At 37.7% G+C, this 20,784-nt stretch overlaps 10 protein-coding genes across 10 annotated transcripts; 4 read left to right on the top strand and 6 right to left on the bottom strand.

Annotated features, from left to right (window-relative positions):
- Nucleotides 1–393: 393 nt before the first annotated feature.
- Nucleotides 394–3,245, bottom strand: RO3G_07259 (uncharacterized protein; the record flags this gene model as incomplete). The annotated part of the gene is made up of 8 exons (XM_067661849.1): nt 394–928; nt 982–1,448; nt 1,496–1,609; nt 1,760–2,275; nt 2,327–2,495; nt 2,546–2,851; nt 2,982–3,176; nt 3,226–3,245. 8 exons carry the CDS (start codon nt 3,243–3,245, stop codon nt 394–396), a joined length of 2,322 nt encoding a protein of 773 aa, XP_067517950.1.
- Nucleotides 3,246–3,613: 368 nt separating this feature from the next.
- RO3G_07258 (uncharacterized protein) lies at nt 3,614–3,940 on the top strand (the record flags this gene model as incomplete). Its single annotated transcript, XM_067661848.1, has 1 exon — nt 3,614–3,940. The coding sequence occupies one exon, from the start codon at nt 3,614–3,616 to the stop codon at nt 3,938–3,940; it is 327 nt and encodes a 108-aa protein (XP_067517949.1).
- Nucleotides 3,941–4,753: 813 nt separating this feature from the next.
- On the top strand, nt 4,754–6,371 carry RO3G_07257 (uncharacterized protein; the record flags this gene model as incomplete). Its single annotated transcript, XM_067661847.1, has 3 exons — nt 4,754–4,871; nt 4,935–5,305; nt 5,382–6,371. The coding sequence occupies 3 exons, from the start codon at nt 4,754–4,756 to the stop codon at nt 6,369–6,371; spliced, it is 1,479 nt and encodes a 492-aa protein (XP_067517948.1).
- Nucleotides 6,372–7,079: 708 nt separating this feature from the next.
- Nucleotides 7,080–8,201, bottom strand: RO3G_07256 (uncharacterized protein; the record flags this gene model as incomplete). The annotated part of the gene is made up of 1 exon (XM_067661846.1): nt 7,080–8,201. One exon carries the CDS (start codon nt 8,199–8,201, stop codon nt 7,080–7,082), a length of 1,122 nt encoding a protein of 373 aa, XP_067517947.1.
- A 943-nt stretch (nt 8,202–9,144) lies between these two features.
- On the bottom strand, nt 9,145–9,520 carry RO3G_07255 (uncharacterized protein; the record flags this gene model as incomplete). The annotated part of the gene is made up of 3 exons (XM_067661845.1): nt 9,145–9,190; nt 9,232–9,328; nt 9,373–9,520. 3 exons carry the CDS (start codon nt 9,518–9,520, stop codon nt 9,145–9,147), a joined length of 291 nt encoding a protein of 96 aa, XP_067517946.1.
- Nucleotides 9,521–9,635: 115 nt separating this feature from the next.
- Nucleotides 9,636–12,531, bottom strand: RO3G_07254 (uncharacterized protein; the record flags this gene model as incomplete). Its single annotated transcript, XM_067661844.1, has 8 exons — nt 9,636–10,434; nt 10,487–10,705; nt 10,753–10,798; nt 10,964–11,268; nt 11,327–11,482; nt 11,535–12,126; nt 12,279–12,321; nt 12,487–12,531. 8 exons carry the CDS (start codon nt 12,529–12,531, stop codon nt 9,636–9,638), a joined length of 2,205 nt encoding a protein of 734 aa, XP_067517945.1.
- A 1,154-nt stretch (nt 12,532–13,685) lies between these two features.
- Nucleotides 13,686–14,146, bottom strand: RO3G_07253 (uncharacterized protein; the record flags this gene model as incomplete). The annotated part of the gene is made up of 2 exons (XM_067661843.1): nt 13,686–13,894; nt 14,134–14,146. 2 exons carry the CDS (start codon nt 14,144–14,146, stop codon nt 13,686–13,688), a joined length of 222 nt encoding a protein of 73 aa, XP_067517944.1.
- A 1,131-nt stretch (nt 14,147–15,277) lies between these two features.
- RO3G_07252 (uncharacterized protein) lies at nt 15,278–15,536 on the top strand (the record flags this gene model as incomplete). The annotated part of the gene is made up of 2 exons (XM_067661842.1): nt 15,278–15,368; nt 15,427–15,536. 2 exons carry the CDS (start codon nt 15,278–15,280, stop codon nt 15,534–15,536), a joined length of 201 nt encoding a protein of 66 aa, XP_067517943.1.
- Nucleotides 15,537–16,419: 883 nt separating this feature from the next.
- On the top strand, nt 16,420–17,872 carry RO3G_07251 (uncharacterized protein; the record flags this gene model as incomplete). Its single annotated transcript, XM_067661841.1, has 9 exons — nt 16,420–16,502; nt 16,556–16,625; nt 16,685–16,705; nt 16,754–16,846; nt 16,899–17,062; nt 17,116–17,393; nt 17,439–17,523; nt 17,570–17,645; nt 17,696–17,872. The coding sequence occupies 9 exons, from the start codon at nt 16,420–16,422 to the stop codon at nt 17,870–17,872; spliced, it is 1,047 nt and encodes a 348-aa protein (XP_067517942.1).
- Nucleotides 17,873–18,258: 386 nt separating this feature from the next.
- Nucleotides 18,259–19,823, bottom strand: RO3G_07250 (uncharacterized protein; the record flags this gene model as incomplete). The annotated part of the gene is made up of 3 exons (XM_067661840.1): nt 18,259–18,602; nt 18,667–18,858; nt 18,977–19,823. The coding sequence occupies 3 exons, from the start codon at nt 19,821–19,823 to the stop codon at nt 18,259–18,261; spliced, it is 1,383 nt and encodes a 460-aa protein (XP_067517941.1).
- Between the last annotated feature and the right edge of the window lie 961 nt (nt 19,824–20,784).

Below are 20,784 nucleotides of genomic sequence, written 5' to 3'. Positions count from 1 at the left end.
TCGGACCCTAAACTTTGATGGAACGCGTGGTCGCACGACTTTCAACTGCAGTTAGTTTACAGCCTTCACTCTATAGCGTATTACAAACATAAAATGGACATGTTATCAAATCACAAAATAACAAGCAAAAATCTTGTGCTCGATACCCTTTTATTATTTTGATCGTATTGTTTTTACTTTGAAAAAAGAATCAGACACCAATGCTTTTCATAACGGAAATTCACAAGCATTTCAAGAGAGTCACTGGATACAGTTGAGTGCTGCAGGGGTGTTTCTTTTCACACAAAAAGACAGATGTCTCTTTCTTTGACTTGCTCAATCAAGACAGCTTGTTACAGTATTTGATTTCATGATAAACATGCGTGCTTTATTAATTCTCTATTCGATTTTCATTTATTTCTTTCCCGAGATCAAAACAAGTCCATTCGGCAAGAATTTCACAGGCGTTTTCAGCAGCCCTTGCACGATATGATTGTTCATGGTCTTTTCAAGTCTTCTCAATTGGACAAGGCCTTGCTGGTATTGGTATAATGTGCTCTCAGCCAATTGATACATACTGGATTGAGCGATGCCTCGAATGACATCCTGCTGAATAAATAATGATAACAGGGCTCTCAGTTCCCCTTCCTTGAGTGGTTGTAAGACATCTATCAAGGATTGCTTTATATTTTGTTTGCTTGTGGACGTGATTTCCTGTATCTGTCGAGAGATATAATCGATTTGTAGACTAATCTCATCGATACGTTCATCCATATATTGTTGTCCTTCTTCTTGTGAGGCATCATCATGATAAAACTTGGTAATGATCTCTTTACGTTCCATGAGGAGTTCCTTTTGTTCTCGCATGAGTTGAATCTTTTTCTGCTTCAAATCTTGAATGATCTCTAAACAGATGGGATGGCTCTTGATGTTTTCCAGTGAGATGATTCTAATATCAAATGGTATCAGTGACATGACGTTTATAAGAAAAAATAGGTTTACTTTATCAATTCATGATAGATGGACTCTGCTGATTTGACTTGATCCAATTGTGAAGAGCTTTTCCTCAAATCCACCGTCTTTTGTTTCATCAAGGTATTATGTATAACGACAGCTTTGTTCAATATGGGCTTTATTTGTTGTATCGGAATCGTCGCGTTATTCATCATGCTAAAGACCCTTTTGACAATCAAACCCATCTGCTGCACTTGAGCCGATATGTTTTCATTTTCAACCACCAAGCGATCGATCTCGACCTGCAAGTGCGGGTTCATCTTTTCGACAGGCATCGTTGTCTTTTTGGGTTGCTTCAGCTGGGGTAAAGAGGATCGCTTCATTTTTGAGTCCAGTGATTCTTTTGCGGACGACCCTTGGCTTTTTTCGATAAAATAAATCAGCTGTTTTTGTTCTTTGATGCTACTTTGGAATACATGGATGATTCTGCTGATGTCCACCTCCTCTTTATTCAACTATCCAATCATGTTAGCTGTCATGGTCGCTTCTAGTTCACATTTACCCTAAACTGTTTCAAGAGTTGACTTTCTTTCTTTATCCGCTGTCTGTGTTTCTCCAGCAGATCGTCCTTGGTGGTGGTGGTCGTCGTCGTGGAGGCACTCGTGGTCAGCGGTGGCTGTGCTTGCTGCGGTGCCGGTAGCTGTGGTGAGGACGGGTACATGATGGATTTCTTTCGAGCTATCACCGTGCCTGGATGCGTCAACCGTTTCTTTTTCCTCGCGAGGGTCATGGCAGGTGTCACCGGTATCCTCTTCTCGTCACTTACAGAACCCACCAGGGTGGCATTGTCATCCTCCAAATGCTTTTTCTGCTGCTTTCGAGAAGGAATGTGTGAATTCAAACGAAGGGCGGCCTCGAGGGATTTATTCTTCTTTCGAAGCTCATCCAATTCGATATGCACCTCTTTGATGAAAGCATCACTCAAGAGCGCCTCCTCTCGGAGCCGATGGATTTCCTCCTTTAATGCCTCTGTCTCACTTTGAACCTGATTGATGGTGACCTTGTTCGTGATACGTTTGGCACGGTTGGCATACTTGAGCGTACTCAGTGTCTCGTGCTGGTTGCTGTCGGCTGGGGAGACACAGGCGAGCATGAGTGTCTGGCTGTTGCCACCCAGACTGTCTTGAAGTAAACGGGTGAGTTTGGAGTTTCGATAGGGTATATATTGTCCTCGTTTGGTATCATCGCTTAGTGCAGAAATGACGTTGCCTAAGGCCAAGAGTCCAGCGTTGATCGAAATGCCTTCCTTGGCCCGATCTCCCACCGCGTTTGTCTTCTTGAGCTGATGACACAAAGATTAACCCACTGGAAAATAATACGGGGGGCTACTTACTCTTTCTGAACCTGCCAGGTCCACAAAATGAAATTTGGATATAATTTCCTTTTTCATCGATTGAACGCTTTGAATGAGTGTTACCGAAAAGATCGCATGAGACCGGGAGGATTCGCTGTTCATGTCTGTGGAAGCCGTCGTACGTGCCACTGAACCTTGATATAAACAACTACAGAAAAAAAGTCAGTGGTGTGTGACAAGCGGAGTTTTTCATTTTACTTTAATAAATCGCTTGATTTGCGTATTTCTTGTTCATGAACACCAGACCAAGAGATGTTTCCGATCGTGTCTTCGCGGATGCTGATGTTTGTGTTTGCAATGTCCAAAAGGTCAATGACGTCTTCATTGTATAATTCCAAAAAGGATGCCTTGACTCTGTAAGCAATGGTGTCCTTATTATTGTTTATCTGAGTGTCAATCCAGTGAAATAGGTTGTCAGCAAAACGAGGTACAATACCATATTGCTTTGGATCCTGATGATGGTAAGATATCCCCATGCTGTATGTTTTACCACTTCCGGTTTGTCTGTGATGCTATGTTAGGAAAATGGCAGGGTATGGATATGGACTCATTTTACCCGTAAGCTAAAATGGTTGCATTATAACTGTTACAATAATATGAGTTTTGCTGCTGTTTTCATTCCTACTTTATTTACCCTTTAACAAACTGTTCGAATAAGGGACGAATAGCAGATTGATAGACTTCTTCTTGACTGACTGATGGAGAATAGACATGGTCAAAAGTGAAATGTCTGTTTTGATTGATAATGACATTAGGTTGATTTGGTAAAAAGGTGATGTAGTTTTTGGCTTCTTCTTTTTCTATAAATGGTCTTACTCGAAGTGCCACTCTATACAAACATAAGAATAAAAAAAGTTTTTGTTTATCTGTTATTCTACCTGACAGTACAGACTGACATTAAAAAGAAGTTGTAAATCAGAACAAGAAAAAAAAAAAAAAAAAAAAAAAAAAAGGGGCGCAACTTCATTTCAATTGTTATTTGTTACCTTGGCAACAGGAAAGCAGTCCACGTTATTTTTGAGATCGACCGCAGCAACTCTTTTTAATTTTTATAAAAAAAAAAAAAAAAAAGAGTCAATGTTACGTGTTTCTTCTTTCATTTTCTTTTTCATTCCATTTGAAACGAAAAGAGATTATTTTATATATAAACCACTGCTATTATCATCATTTTACTATCTTATATAAAAAAAGGCAAAAGGGGAAGCCCACTTTTTACCTTTTCTCTTCTTTCAATCTGTTCTCTCTTGTCTATCCCTCTTGAATGATATGAAGAAAACAAAAAAGAAACAAGCCGAAACTAATTATTATCTTCCACCTTCACCACCACCCAACAATGACAGTGAGAAACTTGTGATTGAAAACTTTTCGTCGTCTTCTGCACCGGTTGGAAGACCACCACCTCTTGTGGATGTCGACTTGTTGCAAGACCTCGCTGCTTTTATCTCAGCCAGAGAAGATACCGCTGACCAGACCAGTCCACCCCCGACGCCGATGTTCACTGATAGTTGTCAGATGGACCTTGATCTCTCTGAATTCTTGAATGATGACGATGAGATAGGTCCTGATACTGTTCTTTTCCCTGAATTGCCTTAATTGTTATTTATTTTTGTATTCTTTTATTCATCTCTTTATTACCTTCATCCCTTTTTTCTTTGTTCATTCTATATAAAAAAACTCAAAAAACAAACGATTCTTTTTCATTTTAAATCAATTGAATTTACTGAGCCCTTTTTTTTTTTCTTGGTTCTTGGCACTCTTTTTTAAAAAAAAAAGTAGATTTCCTTTTCTAGATGTCAGGTGTGGAGAGAAAAAGGAGAGTAAGGGTCCAAGTTGATGTCAGACAAGGAACAGGTTTATTATTTTTTGTTATTGCTGTGACAATCAATAAAAGAAACGCATGAGTGACATGGACAGGTAAAGCTAAATTGTTTCATCATCTCCATCCTAGACTCGTCAGGCCAATGTCTGTCTTTTTTTTTTTTTTTTTTTTTGGCTTGGAATAGGCGTCTATGAATATTCCAAGAGCCAGACAACTTGGCTCCTTTTTTACAAATGACAATTCAACAAAAGACACAACCAAAAAAAAAATAAGCATCGTTTATGATGAACAGTGTTTATAGTTCAAGGTTTTTCAATCAACGATTGATGTTTGTGATAGAATACAGCTTCATATAGCATAGGCTTACACAAAAATAGTTCACTGAACATATATGTATTCAATTTGGATGTAAAATGAATGCATGCTGTCGCAATTGCAAAAAAAAAAAGTACTTTTTTCTATCCGTACTGTTCTATCAATGCTGATAAATCAGAGTGAGATTTTATTTTCAATGGGCGAACTATAAAAAATAAAAAATTAGCATTATTTTTGTTTTTGCTTTTTTTTTTTTTTTTAAATCCTTTGCCATGTCAATTCACACTATCAAAAATAGACTTCACCGTTCAGCAGACACCAACTCAATGTTGATTTCCAATAAAAAGGATAAAGAAGTCGAGCAACTACTAGAACTATTTCCAAATGGAGGTAGAGATCAAGCTCAAGGAATGCATAGAGTGATTAATTGTTTTTTTTTTTCTGTTGGTGTAGATGCTGAATATTTCCGATCGTGCCTTGATCACTATTCGAATGATGCAGTTGAAAGAGTGACGGAAAAGATCATGGAATGTGGAGGATACTATCCACAGATACCTTCCTACGACCCCGTCCACGACAACCGGCTGAATGCCTGTTTACGGCTCTTGGCACTCGAGATCTTTCCAGACTGCGACATTGGATTTTTACGTGAAAGGGTGTTGCGATACGCTTGTGCGCATGTGGAACATGTGACTGAAGAATTACTGAAGCTGGCACGGTGGCCCGAAAGATTAGATTATGGAAAGATGGATCGTGCGGAAGGGATTCATGGTCAGCGATACAAAGACCAAGCTCAGGCTCAGCTCGTCAAGGACTTTCCTCAGGTAAGAAGAAAGGAAAAAAAAAAAAAAAAAAAAAAAAAAACAAAAGAGTGGGTGTTGATCCAAAAGGGTTCTCTAGATTTGGAAATCATCGATCCAAGCCGTCTTGGCCGAAAACAATTGGGATTATTTAAAAAGCCATGATCAACTGCAAGCCATGGGGTCGGGTGGGTTTTGGCAATCGATCAAGAACCTGTGGACGCACTGGCATGCGTCTCACCCAAGACAGTATGGCGAATGCGATCCTCGATTGGAAAGCCAGCTCGAGACGCTGGCGCAGCGCAAGCGAGAGACCCAAGCCGAGCATGACGTTCGATTCGCGAAAAGGCTGAATGAGGCAGAATACGATCGGCAGCAGCAGTGGATCGGTTGTGACTGCTGCTATGGCGACAGGACCTTTGAAGACCTCTTGTTTTGTTCTCAGGCCACCCATGCCTTTTGTCATGACTGTATCCGGCATTACCTATCCGAGGGACTCTTTGGCCAAGGATCCCTTCGAGGCCAGGCACGGATCGGCTGCATCGCGTCCACCGAAGACTGTGGGGGCTGGTTACCCACCCTGAGCCTCCAACGGGTCTTGACGGCCGATGTGTGGAAGGCCTATGAACAATCTCAACTCGAAGGCTGTTTTCCTCAGCAGAGAATCCAGTGCTGTGCATGTTCTTATTTTGAATGGGATGAATCAGCAGAGAGCGTGAGATCGGTCCTGGATGGATTGAGTGGATGGGTGAGGCGCGTGTGTTGGTGGTGGACGGTAGTTGAGATACCTACGTTTTCTTACTTTTTATTAAGTCATTCTCGCTACTTTTATTATTTTCCTCTGATTGCCTTACGATGGTGTCTCCAGTGGGATCTTTTGAACCATTTAGAGATAGCCCGTGAACGGTTGATAAGGACAAGACGAGGTATGGTTCTGTATTGTAAAAACCCTGAATGTAAGACGGTCACTTGTCTTGAATGTCAAAGACCCTTTAGAGGTTTACATCAATGTTATGAAAAGGAAGCAGATGGATTGAGACTCTATGTTGAAAAGGCCATGGCAGATGCAGTGAAGAGAACAGTAAGTTGAATTGCACATGAAATAGCAAAAAGATAAAGCTTTCTTAAAGTGTCCAAACTGTTCACTGTCCTTTCAAAAATCGGATGGATGCAACAAGATTGTGTGCCGATGTGGTTATACGATGTGTTATGTTTGTAGAAAAGACATTTTGAAAGGTAAGTGATGGAATGGAAGGACGAGAAGAATAAGAGAGTTGGATAGAATCTTACAAGCATTTCTGTGATCATTTTCGAGCGATACCAGGAAGTCCATGTACAAAATGTACAAAGTGTGATTTATACAAGACGGATCCTGAAGATCAAGCGATTCAATCAGCAGCAGAGAGAGCAAGATGTCAGTATTTACAAGCGCATCCTGAAATAAGACAAAAAATACCCGGCCATGCTATTCAGATTGGACCAAAGAATAGGATAGAAAGATGGAGTGAGTTTAAGAGTAGTTGATGATTGTATTGACATCTTATTGATAGATGAGTGGAAAAGAGAATGGGTGATTGCCTGTCTGGTACGCGTATTGAATCCGTGGATTCAAATGACATAATTATAGTTAATACACAGCAAATGATCATTCAAGAAATTAAAATGGTTTATTGATGTATAGGATTGTATACATTTGTTTTTTTTTTTTTTTTTACATGAAAAAGAAAGGGAAGGGGAATATACATTTGTAAAGTGGTATTCGATGCGATATATACAAAAAAAAAAAAGAGTAAACAACTTACTGGTTCAACCAAGAAGATTGTAAGACTTGTTGAATGTTAAAACGTTGATGAGGATCGAGCATGAGACAGTGTTGAATCAAATCTTGTAATTCAAGGGAAATATCGGAAGGCATGTCATAGTGACCTAAAAGGATCTTTTGTTGTAAGCGAGGATCATATTCATCATGAAAGGGTAGTTTACGACTGATGAGAGCATAGAGAATGACACCCAGAGACCAAATGTCAGTCAAAGGACAAGAGATCGCTCGAGCCGATTTGATTTGTTCAGGTGCAGCATAAGCCAGTGAACCACCGGCGTAGTCATCGCCAGAGAGGGGAGGCGAGAGTGGTAATTGAACGAGAGGTTGTTGACAGATGGCCAGACCGAAATCACACAACTTGACCTTGTTGTTTTCATCCAGCAAGACGTTTTCCAACTTTAAATCCTTGTGAACCAGCCTTGCTTCTTGATGTAAATAGCCTAGGGCATCACATAATTCACCAAACACCTTTCGGATCTCATCCTCTGTTCGTTGTTTGTGTTTGACATAATCCAGCAGGTTGCCATTCTCACAATAATCACAGACGATGAATGTCGCATGGTCTGTCTCTAGTACTTTTTCCAAACAGACAATGTTGGGATGATCCAGTGACTTCCAGAGCTGAATCTCTCGCTCGAGTCTCAAGTCGTCTTCTTGTTTCTTGATGATTTTAATCGCCACTTTCTTTCCATCCGAAATACGGAATCCTTTTCGAACCACAGAGAATCCACCGTAACCAATGATTTTATCAAGCACATAATCATCAATCTCATCTCCTTCTTGTTCTTCTTCAAAAGGATGATCAGCAATAGGAGAAGAGAAACTAGCCAAAAAAGAAGCAGCAGGACTTTTTAATGATTCCCATGATTTTGGTGTTATTTTATTGGAAGAAAGCCTTGTTAATTGACACTGACTACGCCAAAGAGTAGATTTATTGGAAGTAGGGGATGGAAATGGATTATGAAGAGGGTTCTTATTCGTTTCTAAAGGAGAAACAATAGCATGTTTAGATAATATGGTTTCTTCAACAAATGAAATGCCAAGTGAATCAGTTTTTATAGAAAGTGAAGGATCTTTAGATTTTCTTGAATGATTCATAAAGAAAAAAAAAAAAAAGAAATAAAAAAGGGCATTCTTTTCTTCTTATTTATAAAGCGGATCTTTTTATCCAATCAAATACAAGAAATCATTCTTATCTTTAATCAGTACTTTATCCAAAAAAAAAAACTTTTTTATCCAATCAAATCCATTTATTTAAAGATAAGAAAAAAAGAAACGTGATAAGATCTTTTTATATATAAAAGGGAAACAAAAAGATAACCACCTTCCCTCTCTCTCTCTCTCTCTCTTTTTCTTTTGATGATTTCAATCATTCACTCTATTTTTATTCATCCTCCCTCTTCTTTTATTCCCTTTCTCTCTCTTTTTTTTGTTTTTTTTTTTTTTTTTCTTAAAACTGTCTATTCCTTTTCCCGATATTTTCCGATACAATTCTTTCAGTCCAAAAAAAAAAAACCTTCCCACTCCAACATTATTTTCACATGATACAAATCATGAACGCCACAAGCGACGTAATTTGAAAAGTAGGACAAGCAAACGTCATTTTATGTGAATGCATCAGCCGAACGCGTCCATCCTAAAACGCGTAACGGTGTCAGGGAGGGGGGATTTTAAAAAAGGGAAATGTTGGTTGGCAGTAATTTAAAAAAGACGATTAGTTTCTATCCAACCCATGTCTTCTTTTTACAATGCATGATTTGACAATTCAAATCAGTTTAAAATCAACCCAAGTGATTCATCCCCTCTCCCCAGTCAAGATCCCCTTGTTGTCTTTTTTTTTTAAAAACCTGTTTAGAAAGGATCGACTCTTTTCAAAGTAAGAAAATGAATGGTTACACAGACAACGTGGATCGCCCTTTCAAAAAAGTCAATTTATTCAATGATAATTCTACATGTTTTTTTTTTTTCCTTGATGAATGTCCTTTCTTTTTGGTTTAGAAAATGAAGATGAAGAGAGAGAGATGAAGATGAGTCAAGAGAATTAACAACATTCTTTTGCACCAAAGCAAAGACATAAAGCGGCTAGACTATAAACAATCAGTAACACATCATGACAACTGATTCTTACCATCCCCAACAACAAGAATCTTTTGACCTCGTTGGCTGTCTTTGGATGATGACGGTTTGTGGTGATGGTGTGGGATAATAAGAATAATTGAGATAGTCTGTGATTGGATGAGTTTTTGTCTTTCTTTATTTTCTATTTTACCTTTCGAGGAGGGTTCTTGTGGGTGATGAGGTGGATAATAATATTGTGTGGTGGGTTGATAAGCAGGTGGTGGATAATCATCATTTCTCATCATCTGTGGTGGCAAAGGGGCTGAGATATGATGTCCTCTCTTTTTATCTGTTGTCATGAAAATAAAATATATAAAAAAAAGAAAGAAATTAATGGAAATGATGGAGTTTTTATTTTTAATAGCTTGGTTACACTTGCTCCTGATTAAAAAAAAAATTAATTTATTTCTTTCTTTACAATTCAATTTGACCCACAATGTCACTGATACGATCTCTTAATGCTTCAATCGCTGCCAATTTATGTTCCAGCAGTTCATCCAAATCTTGTAAATATTTAAGAAATTCAGATGTGTTTCTCGTTTGACTATCAAATGACAGCTGAAGTGACATGTGGCTCACAAGCTTCGTCTCTCGTTTGGTACAATCGGATGTTTCACGTATCTCGGCTCGATGAAATCGAATGAATTCGTCCATATGATCATGACTAAAGGAGGGTACACTCTCATTTTGTGTGGAGGGTGTAGACAGCGAGGTCGTGTTCACAGTCGAATGGAATGAACGTTGAGGTGAGGAATAGGTAGAAGAGGTATCTGAAGCTGTATCGGTCGAATACATGGAATAGGATCTAGGAAGTGTCTTGGGTGGTTGGGGTTGAATCGATGCATATTGGCTATTCGATCGGTTGGGATACGTCATCGAGTTCGGCCGACTGTTGCTGCTACTACTGGCTGAACTCTTCAGGTCGGTCTGTTGTTCGATCTCTTGGGGTGCCATCATTGAACTGTTGGATTGCATAAACAGTGTGTCTTGTTCATTAGGAAAATCAACATCAAGTAAATTTTCTCCATGAAAGGTATATTCATTCAGGATATCAGAATCATTACTAAAATACTCTTCTTCTTCTTCATCATCCTCTTGCATAAACTCTTCCTCTTCTTCTTCTTCATAATCCTCATACTCTTCTTCTTGTGTCACATTCGTGTTTTTCTCTACATAATTTCTCTTGTCTCTTTCACCTTTAAGCTCCTTTACTCTATCACAGAATGAATTCATCTTCTCTAAACCCTTCTTCTTCTCTATTTTACCTATCAGCATATCTCAACGTATTCAACGTGTGTTCACTATTCGAACCACCCGGTGAGATGGTAGCCACCATGCAAGTACGAGAATGCCCAACAAACGAATCTTTTAATACCTGAGTCAGTTTACTCTGTCTGAAGGGTGTATGTCTCTTGTCTTTGTCTAGAGCACGAATACATTCTTTAAGAGCCAGCAGACTCTTGTTGATCTCTGCTCCTTCCATTCTAATCATCCTCTTAATAAACCTCATCCATCCATCGTCCGAACCTACCTTGTCTTTGTATCTGCTTCTCCTCTATCCGCTCCTCTTTCAGACCCTGCTAGATCAATAAAACTCAATTTGCCGTGTATCTTTTTCTTATTCGCCTTGTGTTTGAGTAATATCTGTAAAACAGCATGGGATCTGGATGAACTGTCATTGGCACCCGTCGTTCCTATCCTGAATCAGTCACAGACCACACACACACTATCAGGTCACTTACCCGTCGTACGAACACTACTTCCATAATCAAAGACTTGCACCAATTTATTTACATTGTCAATCGGGTATTCCTTTAACCCCATAATGATCACATTGCTCTTTCCATCTTCTCTCGCAAATAACTTTTTGCGTTCGTTCAATAAATCATAGAGCTGTCCCTGGTATATTTCATATAAACCAATCCATGCCGTCAAATGTTCATTCTCTGGCTTCCGAAGCATCGTAAAGATATCACGCGCTGCCAAGATGTACAGACCATGTCTTGGGTCTAGCATGGTATATGTCTTACCTGAACCTGTCTGGCCACTGTGATCATAAAGCGGATCAGTTAACATAATCTCATCACACTCCCCCCCCCACTTACTAGGCAAAACAAGTCGCTTTTCCACCTTTGAAGATGTAGTGGACCAGTGGAAGCGCTGTGCGTTCATACACAGTCGAGTTCGGTACATCCGAATCAAACACGTCATCGAACGTAAAGGAATGCTGATCGGTGTATTTACTCATGTCCAGTCGTAATCTACAGCATGAGATCAGCACGAGCTCAATCCAGCCCTGTCAGGAACACTTACTTGGGTTCATTGATTTGTAGACTTCGTGTGCCCACCGTCGGTGCCACATCCTTCTCACCCTTCTCCAACTCCTTCTTGTTCAGCGGTCTCTTTTTGACACAGACCCTGATCTTTTGATCCAGATCACTCGGTGGCAAAACAAACCCACCCGACTGTTCCTTGGAGCGTACGGCGGCCTTGGCGGGTGAGAGAGGCACCCCATAGGCATCCAGGAGGGGGGCCGATGCTCTGAAGCGTCTATTTTTTGTCGTTCCCAGCTCTTCATCCGAGTCTTCTTCGCTCGGTTGATCCATCAAGAGCGATTGACGTAACTGGATCCGTTTGTCCCTCAGGGGGGATCGTAGCAGTTGCTGAAGGTCAGGTCTGGGTGCATCTGACATCGTCCGTGTCCTCATCGGTCGTTCGCCGCCGCCATGTGTCGTGATCGAAGGGGGTTTGTCTGCAATGATACTCTGTCGTCTACGGTGGCTGTCGGGTTGAGGTAAGCGACTGGTCGTGGTCGTGGTCGAATAGGTTTGAGGTTGTCGAAGTCCGCTGGTCATCGTAGAAGTGGAAAAGGTCATCATGTTCGGTTTGATGTCTGCACTGTTATCTTTACGAATCGATTGAACCAGACCAAATATCTTTCTTCTGTCTGCTGTATTCGTTATTCCCAGTCGAGAATAATCTTGCAAAGAGAGCTGAGATCGTATGAATTTTTTTTTTTAGTCTCTTTTTATATATAAAAAAAAAATGGCACGTTACCTGAGCTAAACTTTGAAGATGAGTTATGCCATGAGTGGAAAAACTAGTGACAATTAAAAAAAGAGAGAGAAAAGGTCAATGAGTAAGGATATGTGACATTATGCAATCAGTGAATAAATAAATATATAAAATAACTTACGTTGAGTAAAACTATATTTCTCTTTAGGGTTAATTAAATAAATAAAATAGAAGCTATTATTATGTTTACCTGATCAAGATCGTGTTTACGTAAAGTATCAAGAAATACACTCATTGCTTTTTCTAATTAACAGAGGTCTTGTTTTTTTTAGGTACAAAAAGAAAATGAGGGAAAAAAAAAAATAGAAAAGAAAAATCAGGTCTTGTGCTTGTTTAGAATTCCCCTTTCTGTCACACACACACACATTTACAAAAAAGAAAAAAAAAATTCGGACGTCATCTTTCCCTCTGGACAACTATGATCCGCTTTGTCTCTTTTGAATCCTGCTTTGATTCTCAGATTGTTTATTTAAAGAATCCATTGTTTAAGGTTCTCAGTAGTAACAGATTCATACAAAAAAGTGGGGTATTCCAAATACACTTTCTTTGTCTCACTCTCATCATCCTATCACTGACTCCCCAAACAAGCTTGATGTGAACTGGATGTGTTTCACCAAAGAAAAAGGATGTTGGGTGAAAAAGTCAAAAGACAAGGTGAGGAACATAGCATAGCCCCATGTTGGATCATTCTTTTCGATTGGAATGATTTGTTCTACTTTCTATAGAAATCTAGAATACAACTGTCTTTTATGAGCATCTAAAACAAATGGAGAAAGCGTAAGCAGTCTACATAGGTCATCCTGTTCACCCTCTCGCCATCAAAAAGAAAATGAATTGTTTAAAAAAAACTTGACATCTTTTGTAACCATTGTTGGTACTCTAAGCTGTTTGTGCGCCCCTAACTGTACTACCGATGACCTCTACTCAAGAGAGCTGTCAACATCCTACAGAGAAGAGGTTGGCAGTATCAGGCAAGATAAACTTTAGTTCATTCTAAAGACTTGTTTAAACAAATAAAATTAAACTTCACATGGGTACATGTCTTTCAATGTCTTATCATTTTGAACAGTCAAAGAGAGGACATGTGTTTGACTTTGTCTACAAGTGGCCAAGTTGTCTAAAATGGGCTTTATTATGTATTCAACATCTCAGATTTGGTCTCGTTGCTTTTCAAAAGGTAGCATGTTGGATAATAACAGATCTTTCTACACTCGAAACAAGAAAGTGATGCTTGTAGATCCAACTTGACAAAGACATCCATGACCAGAAAGATGATTGTGTTTTGACAGGTTACAATCGAACGGAGGGCAAGGTCAGAAAAGGACAGATAAAGACCATTCCAAAGGAATGCTTGACTTGGGTCATAACGTATGCTCTGTACTTTTGTGACTATAAAGTTGAATCATCTGCACTAGGAGCTGGCAGGTGCCATGAACGTTCAAACAGCCTCTCGTCCCATCTTTTCATACATGGCAGCTTGATGACTTGTTGAAATTCAATTGAAATGGGGGGTGGAATGAGTTCTGTCATCTTCTTCCATCGACAGGTTCCTTTGAAGCAACTTGATCCACTGACAGTCTTGTGGATAGGGTGATTGTCTACAGGACATCCGTTGTATTCAATCAAATAACGATACACAAAAGATGAAGCTGCGATTGAACAAGACCTTATCCCTTTTTCAAATTTAGAACAATACGATCAGTCTTTGTCATCCTAAAGCGTCTAATCCATTCATGATCCCAAAGGTAATCAGATCAAAGGTAATTGACTGGTTATGATCTCTCTTGTTTCATTTCAGTTCCATGGAGTGAGAAAGGTAGCTCATGACTGGTTTGACTGTGGAGCTTCATTTTTGTTTTGACAATAAAGTGTGATGGATAAACACACGCATTGGGGTCCTTATAAATCCTACAGTTAGTTTAAACAAGGCATTGTTGGTGGTAGTCCTCTGGTTAAAAAGAGGATCATTGATTTTGGCTAGATTGTGCTATTTGCTATTCGCGTCGTCTTTTTGAATCAATTAGCTTATGATTGTGCTATTGGCATATGAAAAAATCATGGGAAAAGCACACAAGATCAGGCATCAAAGTTGTTCATTTTACAATGAAGAGCATAAAAGCATGTATTGCCATCCGAGTTATTTTGAATGCCATGATTTATGTTGTCCGCTTTGCTTCTTCTAAAGCTGGATTTCAGGTCTTGCTATGAACAAAAGATAATGATGGTCCATTCTTGAAGAAACAATGTGTGTTTTTGCTGCTAATATGGATTGAATCATACCATAATCAGCTCAAGTCATACTACTTTGTTCGCACTAGAACTATTCGGGTAGATGGAATGATCCATGTTCTTTCAAAAGTGTATTGCTAACTATCGACAAGATGCTGTGTGTACAAAAAGAATATTTCATAAAAGGAAAAAAAAAGAAAAGGGTGGATAAGATTGATGCTGATAACTTACTTTACATGATTACTGAGAACATAGATATTGTAAGTTGTTTAATATCTTTTACAGCGACAATAAAAAAAGAGAGAGAGAGAGAGAGAACGAAAGCATAGGTGATGATAGGAACAAAGATGACATATCATTCTGGAACCATTTCCATAGAAAAGATTCCCTTTTCTTCTTTTATTTACGTGTGATAGAAGATTTGATTGCATTCTAAAGAGAACAGGATGATTTGGGTTACCTAAAAGAGTCTGCATACTTGTTTGAAGGATTCAGTGTGCGATAGGCTCTTTCTAAGCCACATCATTTTCTTGCATGGCATGTGTGAAATAGGTTCCTTTTTTTTTCTTCTTTTTTTCTTTCAGCATCATTACATAATGGCATCTAATTTTGAAATATTCAGTAGAATTCAACCTCATGAATATTTAAAAAAGTTTCTTAATGAGAAAGTGAGACCGGATGGAAGAATATTAGACCAGTTTAGAACAACAAATATTATGAGAAACGCTATTTCAACAGCTAATTCAAGTGCCATGGTACGTTTAGGTGGTACTACAGTTGTTTGTGGTATTAAAGCAGAAGTCAGTGAACCAAAAGTCGATACTCCTAACCAAGGCTTTTTGGGTAAAGATGAAACATTATACTTCCCTTTTTACCTGTAGCATAATTGTCTTTTTTTTAGTTCCTAATGTTGAATTACCACCATTATGCTCTTCCAAGTTTAAAGCTGGACCACCCTCAGAAAAAGCACAAGTACTGTCAGAATTTATTCACCAAACACTTTTAAAGTAAAGAATCAAAAAATGTGGAAAGCTTTTGAAATGATTAATATTTCGCTGTAGATCAAACGTATTTCCTTTAGAAAGTCTATGTATTGAGGAAGGAAAAGCAGTCTGGGTCTTGTATGCAGATATAGTCTGCTTAAACTACGATGGAAACGTATTGGACGCAAGCTTATTAGCATTAGCAACTGCATTAAAAGATTGTAAGTCTTGATCTTTTATGATTATTTATGCTTATTGCTTTATTGAATATAGTAAAATTACCAAAAGCAGAAGTGACACCTGCAATGATAGTTGAAGCTGAGCCCAATGAATTTAGTGAGCCCATTCAACTAACAAGATTCCCTGTTTCATCTACCTTTTGTCTATTCAACAATCCAGATGTCATACTAGCAGATCCTAATGACACAGAAGAAATCTTAACAAAAGAATCAATTACAATCATTATGGACTTTGATTACAATATATGTAGAATTTATAAAACAGGAGGCAACACACTCAGTAAAGAACAATTGAATCACTGTATGGAAAGAGCAAAGGAAAGAGTGAATGAAATAAAGCAATTGGTATAAAAGAATACATCTTTAAAATAAAAAACAAAGTCGGTTGTTTAATAAAGACCACACATTCCTTTTGATTGGATCGACTCCACATAAAAAAGCCACTTTACATAGACAACCCACCCTACTCTCCCTTTCTTTTTTTTTTCTTCTTTTTTTTCCAACAAAAAACCTTTTTTTTGTAAAAAGAAAGAAAAAAAAAGAAAAAAAGCGCAACACTTCAATCTTCCTCTTTTTTTTTTAAATCCCTCTTTTTTTTTTTCTTTTTTTTTCCCTTCTTCTTTTCGCCCTTTCCTCTCCCCTTTTTTTTTCGATTTCAAAAAAAAAAAAAAAATGTCAGCAATGGACGTAACTTCTAATGTTGCAGAAACTACTAATCCAGCTACTACTATTTATGTAGGAAATTTGGACCAAAGGTATAACTGTGCTGTTCGAATAGAACCAATGACTCATCTGCGTCATTATATAGAGTAACTGATACCATGCTGAACGAGATTTTCACAACTGTTGGTCAAGTTGTTAGTGTTAAAATCATTTCTGTGAGTTTTTTTTTTGTTTATTTATTATGTGTACAAGTCAATAACTTTTAATAAAATAGGTTAGAAAACATAACAATTTTGTAAGGATGATGAAAAAACGAAAAACAAATCAACTTATCAATAGATAGGGTGCTGTCAATTATGGATTTGTTGAATTTGCTGATCCAAGAGTTGCTGAACAAGCTATCCAAGATATGAATGGTAGAAAGATTTTCAACTATGTAAAGTGCATATGTTACAATTGTAGAAAATTTATAAACAAATCATGTATAGGAAATTAGAGCAAACTGGGCTCAGCCTTCTGCTAATATCAACCCTCCTTTGCAAATGACAAAAGAAGATACGACCAACCACTTCCATGTGTTTGTCGGTGATCTTGCGGCTGAGATTAATGATGAAAAGCTTGCACAAGCCTTTTCTGAATTTGGCACCATGTCGTAAGTTTTTTTGTATTTTTTTTTTGTGTGCTCTTGGGCTAAATATGTTATAGAGAGGCTCATGTTATGTGGGATCCACTTTCTGGAAAGTCAAGAGGATTTGGTTTTGTAGCTTTTAGAGACAAGACAGATGCAGAAAGAGCCATTGCTACCATGAATGGTGAATGGTTAGGAACTCGTCCTATTCGTTGTAACTGGGCTACACAAAAGGGACAAACGGCTATGCCTGCACCTCAACCAGGTCAACAGTTACCTTATGAAGTTGTTGTTCAACAGACACCTGCTTATGTGACAAGTATTTATGTTGGCAATATCCCACTTAATGTTTCTCGTAAGTCGATAATGCAACAAAAAAAAAATTAAATGTTGGTTGTAGAAAATGATTTGGTTCAACCTTTTCAAAGATTTGGTTATGTACAAGAAGTTAAATTTCAAGCTGATCGAGGATTTGCATTTGTCAAGTAAGGAATACAATGTGTAGGAAACATGATATTAAACGAATTCTAGAATGGATACACATGAAAATGCTGCTAATGCCATTGTTCATTTACAAAACATGAGTATCAATGGAAATGTTACAAAGGTAAATTTATTGTAAGATGATCATCATGCCTGTATACTCATTCTCTATAGCTCTCATGGGGTAAGGATCGCCCTCCTCCAGGTTGGCAAAATTACAATGGCGGTTTTCAACAACAAGTGCAATATGGTAGACGTCAACCTAATAACAATAATGCATTCGGCGTTCAAAGACAATTAGCAAATGGATACGCATTTCAAAATGGAAACAACATGGAAAGACAATGGTAAAATCAAGGCCATTCAATGACAATAAATATTTTTTTTTTGCTGCACTGCATTCAGAATTTTTTTTTTTTTTTTATATGTAATATATTGAAAAAACGAGTCGAAATTTAAAAGTTTGAGGAGAGAAAGTGCTCTCCCTTTTTAGGATGAACCTATTGTATGTTAAGATGTACTAAAATACCTATAATACAAAATAGAATTCAAAGTAATCAAAGTTCATTCTATTATTATTATTATTTTTAATCATGGTATTCTCCTTCTCCTTAACTTCACAGTTTCTCATTTCTACTTTCTTGGGTATGAATAAAATATAAAATGGATAATAATAGTAAAGAAAAGCCTTTTTTATTATGATTATTTTTTTTAGTACAGAAAAAAAATTAAAATTTCTAAGCATCATCACAAAGCTCAAGTCCATCATGTTTATGATGCTTTTTTATGGCTAAACCAATTCTATTCTTGTCATCCTCAAACTGAGCATAAAATGCATTTGTAAATGAGTAACCAAGAACATAATCTTGGTCAGAGTCACTACGACCAATATGAGTGCGGCACATTTCACAGCAAGTCTCTGTATCCCGAGGATGACTCCAATAATGAGGAGGAAGAGTGACGGTGAGAGAACCCAACTGGATTTGAAAACTAGTCAATTTGTTCATCAAACAGCAAGGTATCAAATATGTGTTGTCTGGTTCATCATAAACAGCATACCATCTCTTTTTAAATTCATCCGCTATTGATCAAGAGATGAGTCAGACAAAGAAGGGGGATATCGATACGTAGGGTGCCCTACTTACCTTGTTTATTAGGCAAGCCAATGACATCAGTGGATGTAGAAAGCACTGCTTTTGAATGCTTTTCAACAGTGAAATAAAGATCATGGATGAATTTCGCTTGATGGACAGGCACTGCCCAGTTTCCAGATCCATTATCTTCATAGGCTTTGACATAATATAATTTTCCTTGAATCGCATCTACGTCTATACCACCTATTATGTATTTTCAGTATTCTAAAAATAAAAATAGGGGAGGAGTGAGGGGAGAAAGAGAGAGAGCGAGAGAGAGAGAGAGAGGAGGAAAAAGGGGGGGAGGGAGGAGTTTATTTACCCAAGACAAGATATCCTGCTGGTTCATTATTATATGTACGTTTACTAAGCATTCCCCAACCACCAGAAGCAACACCAGAAGAAACACCAGAAGCAGAGGTAGTAGAGCCTGTGTTGGGAGTTTCATTAGGGTTTTTACTTGAAGCAGTAGATGCATTGGTAGTCGTATTATTATTGTTTTTGTTATTATTAGCAGTAACTGTGTCAATCTGAGATGATGATTCGACATCTTGAGTAAATCCAGGTCCAACGTTTACTGTGTACATGCCAAATTGAGAGCTTCCCAAACCAGAACCTTGTTGATAGGCAGTAGGTACAAATCCAGAAGCAGGGATATCTCGTTTAGCGTATACAATCCCCTTTGCCGTCAGATTCACATTTCTTCCTAGCCCAATAAAGCCATCAAATCCTTGATCAAAGTTCTTCATGCAGTATGCACTACCAAATGGCATCTTGACTGATAAGCCAGCATAGCGAAGTGTGTCTAAATAAATGTCGGTAAATGCGATGCCTTGTCCGTAGTCCATAATGAATTTATGATTCATTGAAATAGCAGTTGTCGAATTTTTAGGATCATAAGCCATACGATGCAAGCAATTCTCACCAAGACAACTCGTACCACGAACCCAGGTGAATCCTGAGGATGTATCGAATGCGAGTGTAAAGTTTTGAGGTGGGTTGCCGATCTGTACAATACCACCCATCATTCCATTTTTAAGAGAGGATGCGGCAGCTGATATGAATTCAGACTGACTTGATCGTTTACGATACAGAGGAATCCTGTGAATCGGCTCTGCCGTTGCAGTTAATAGAAAGGATGCAAGCAAAACAAACTGTATTGACTTCATTACTGCAAATAAAGTACAAAAGAAGGAAAGGAAAAAACCAAGCGAGACAAAGTCAAGTGAAAAAAGAAAAGAAAAAGAGAGAAAGGGGAGAGAAAGGGATGGCGATATAAATAATTAAAAAAAAAGAAGGCCAGATTATGTGTTTGAAAAGGAATCGAGAAGAAAGTTGTAGTTGAATGGACATTGGACTTATTTTTTGGTTTAATGGCTTCACATCTTCCCCTCTTTTTCCATTACCCCTAATCTCGCTTTAAAGAGCCCCTTACCTTTGAAACCACTCCCCTTCTTATTCCTCTCTCTATTCGTTTATTTTCAATATTCAATTGAATTCTTTTTTTTTTTATTTTAAACATTAATAAAAATCACGCATTTATTTATATGATCTCTCTTTTTTAAAAAGGATTATTTTTATCTTTTAGAACCCCTTTGTACTTTGCCTACTGCATTAGTTAATATTATTGAATGCATTTAAAATAAATAGGTTAAGGTTAGGAACTTTTGATAAGCAATGAATATACGGAAGAAATGATTTCAATCTGACAGGTTTTTATAGATGAAAGAGCAAAGTATTACTCCTCACTGCATTTTCTATCTTATTTACATAATTCAGTCATGGTTCTTGATTGGTTATCTATAAATCATTATGAAATCAATAGAAATAGTAATAAAAAAAAAAAAAAAAAAAAAGGAGAAAGAACGTATGATGTGAGGACTGTTATTTATAAGCTTCATTTTTTTCATAAACAGTAAAAGATGAGTTTATTTAACAAGAATTTGAGAAAAGGAGAGTATAAGTGGATATGAATTAAATTTGTAGATTCATTGACTATATTAAAATTTTAATTTGTATTATGAATTGTAAATTTGGATTTTAGTTCTTCAACAGTCGTACTTTTTGAATGATGAACAAGAGACACACAACAGATGTGTTACACAAACTATAATTGTGTTACTTTTGTTT

This window comes from Rhizopus delemar, genomic scaffold, assembly GCF_000149305.1.
Source record: "Rhizopus delemar RA 99-880 supercont3.5 genomic scaffold, whole genome shotgun sequence".
In the NCBI taxonomy this organism is placed as follows: Eukaryota; Fungi; Mucoromycota; class Mucoromycetes; order Mucorales; family Rhizopodaceae; genus Rhizopus; species Rhizopus delemar.
Note: the sequence above shows the minus strand (reverse complement) of the source record. Positions and strands in the feature narration are given on the sequence as shown.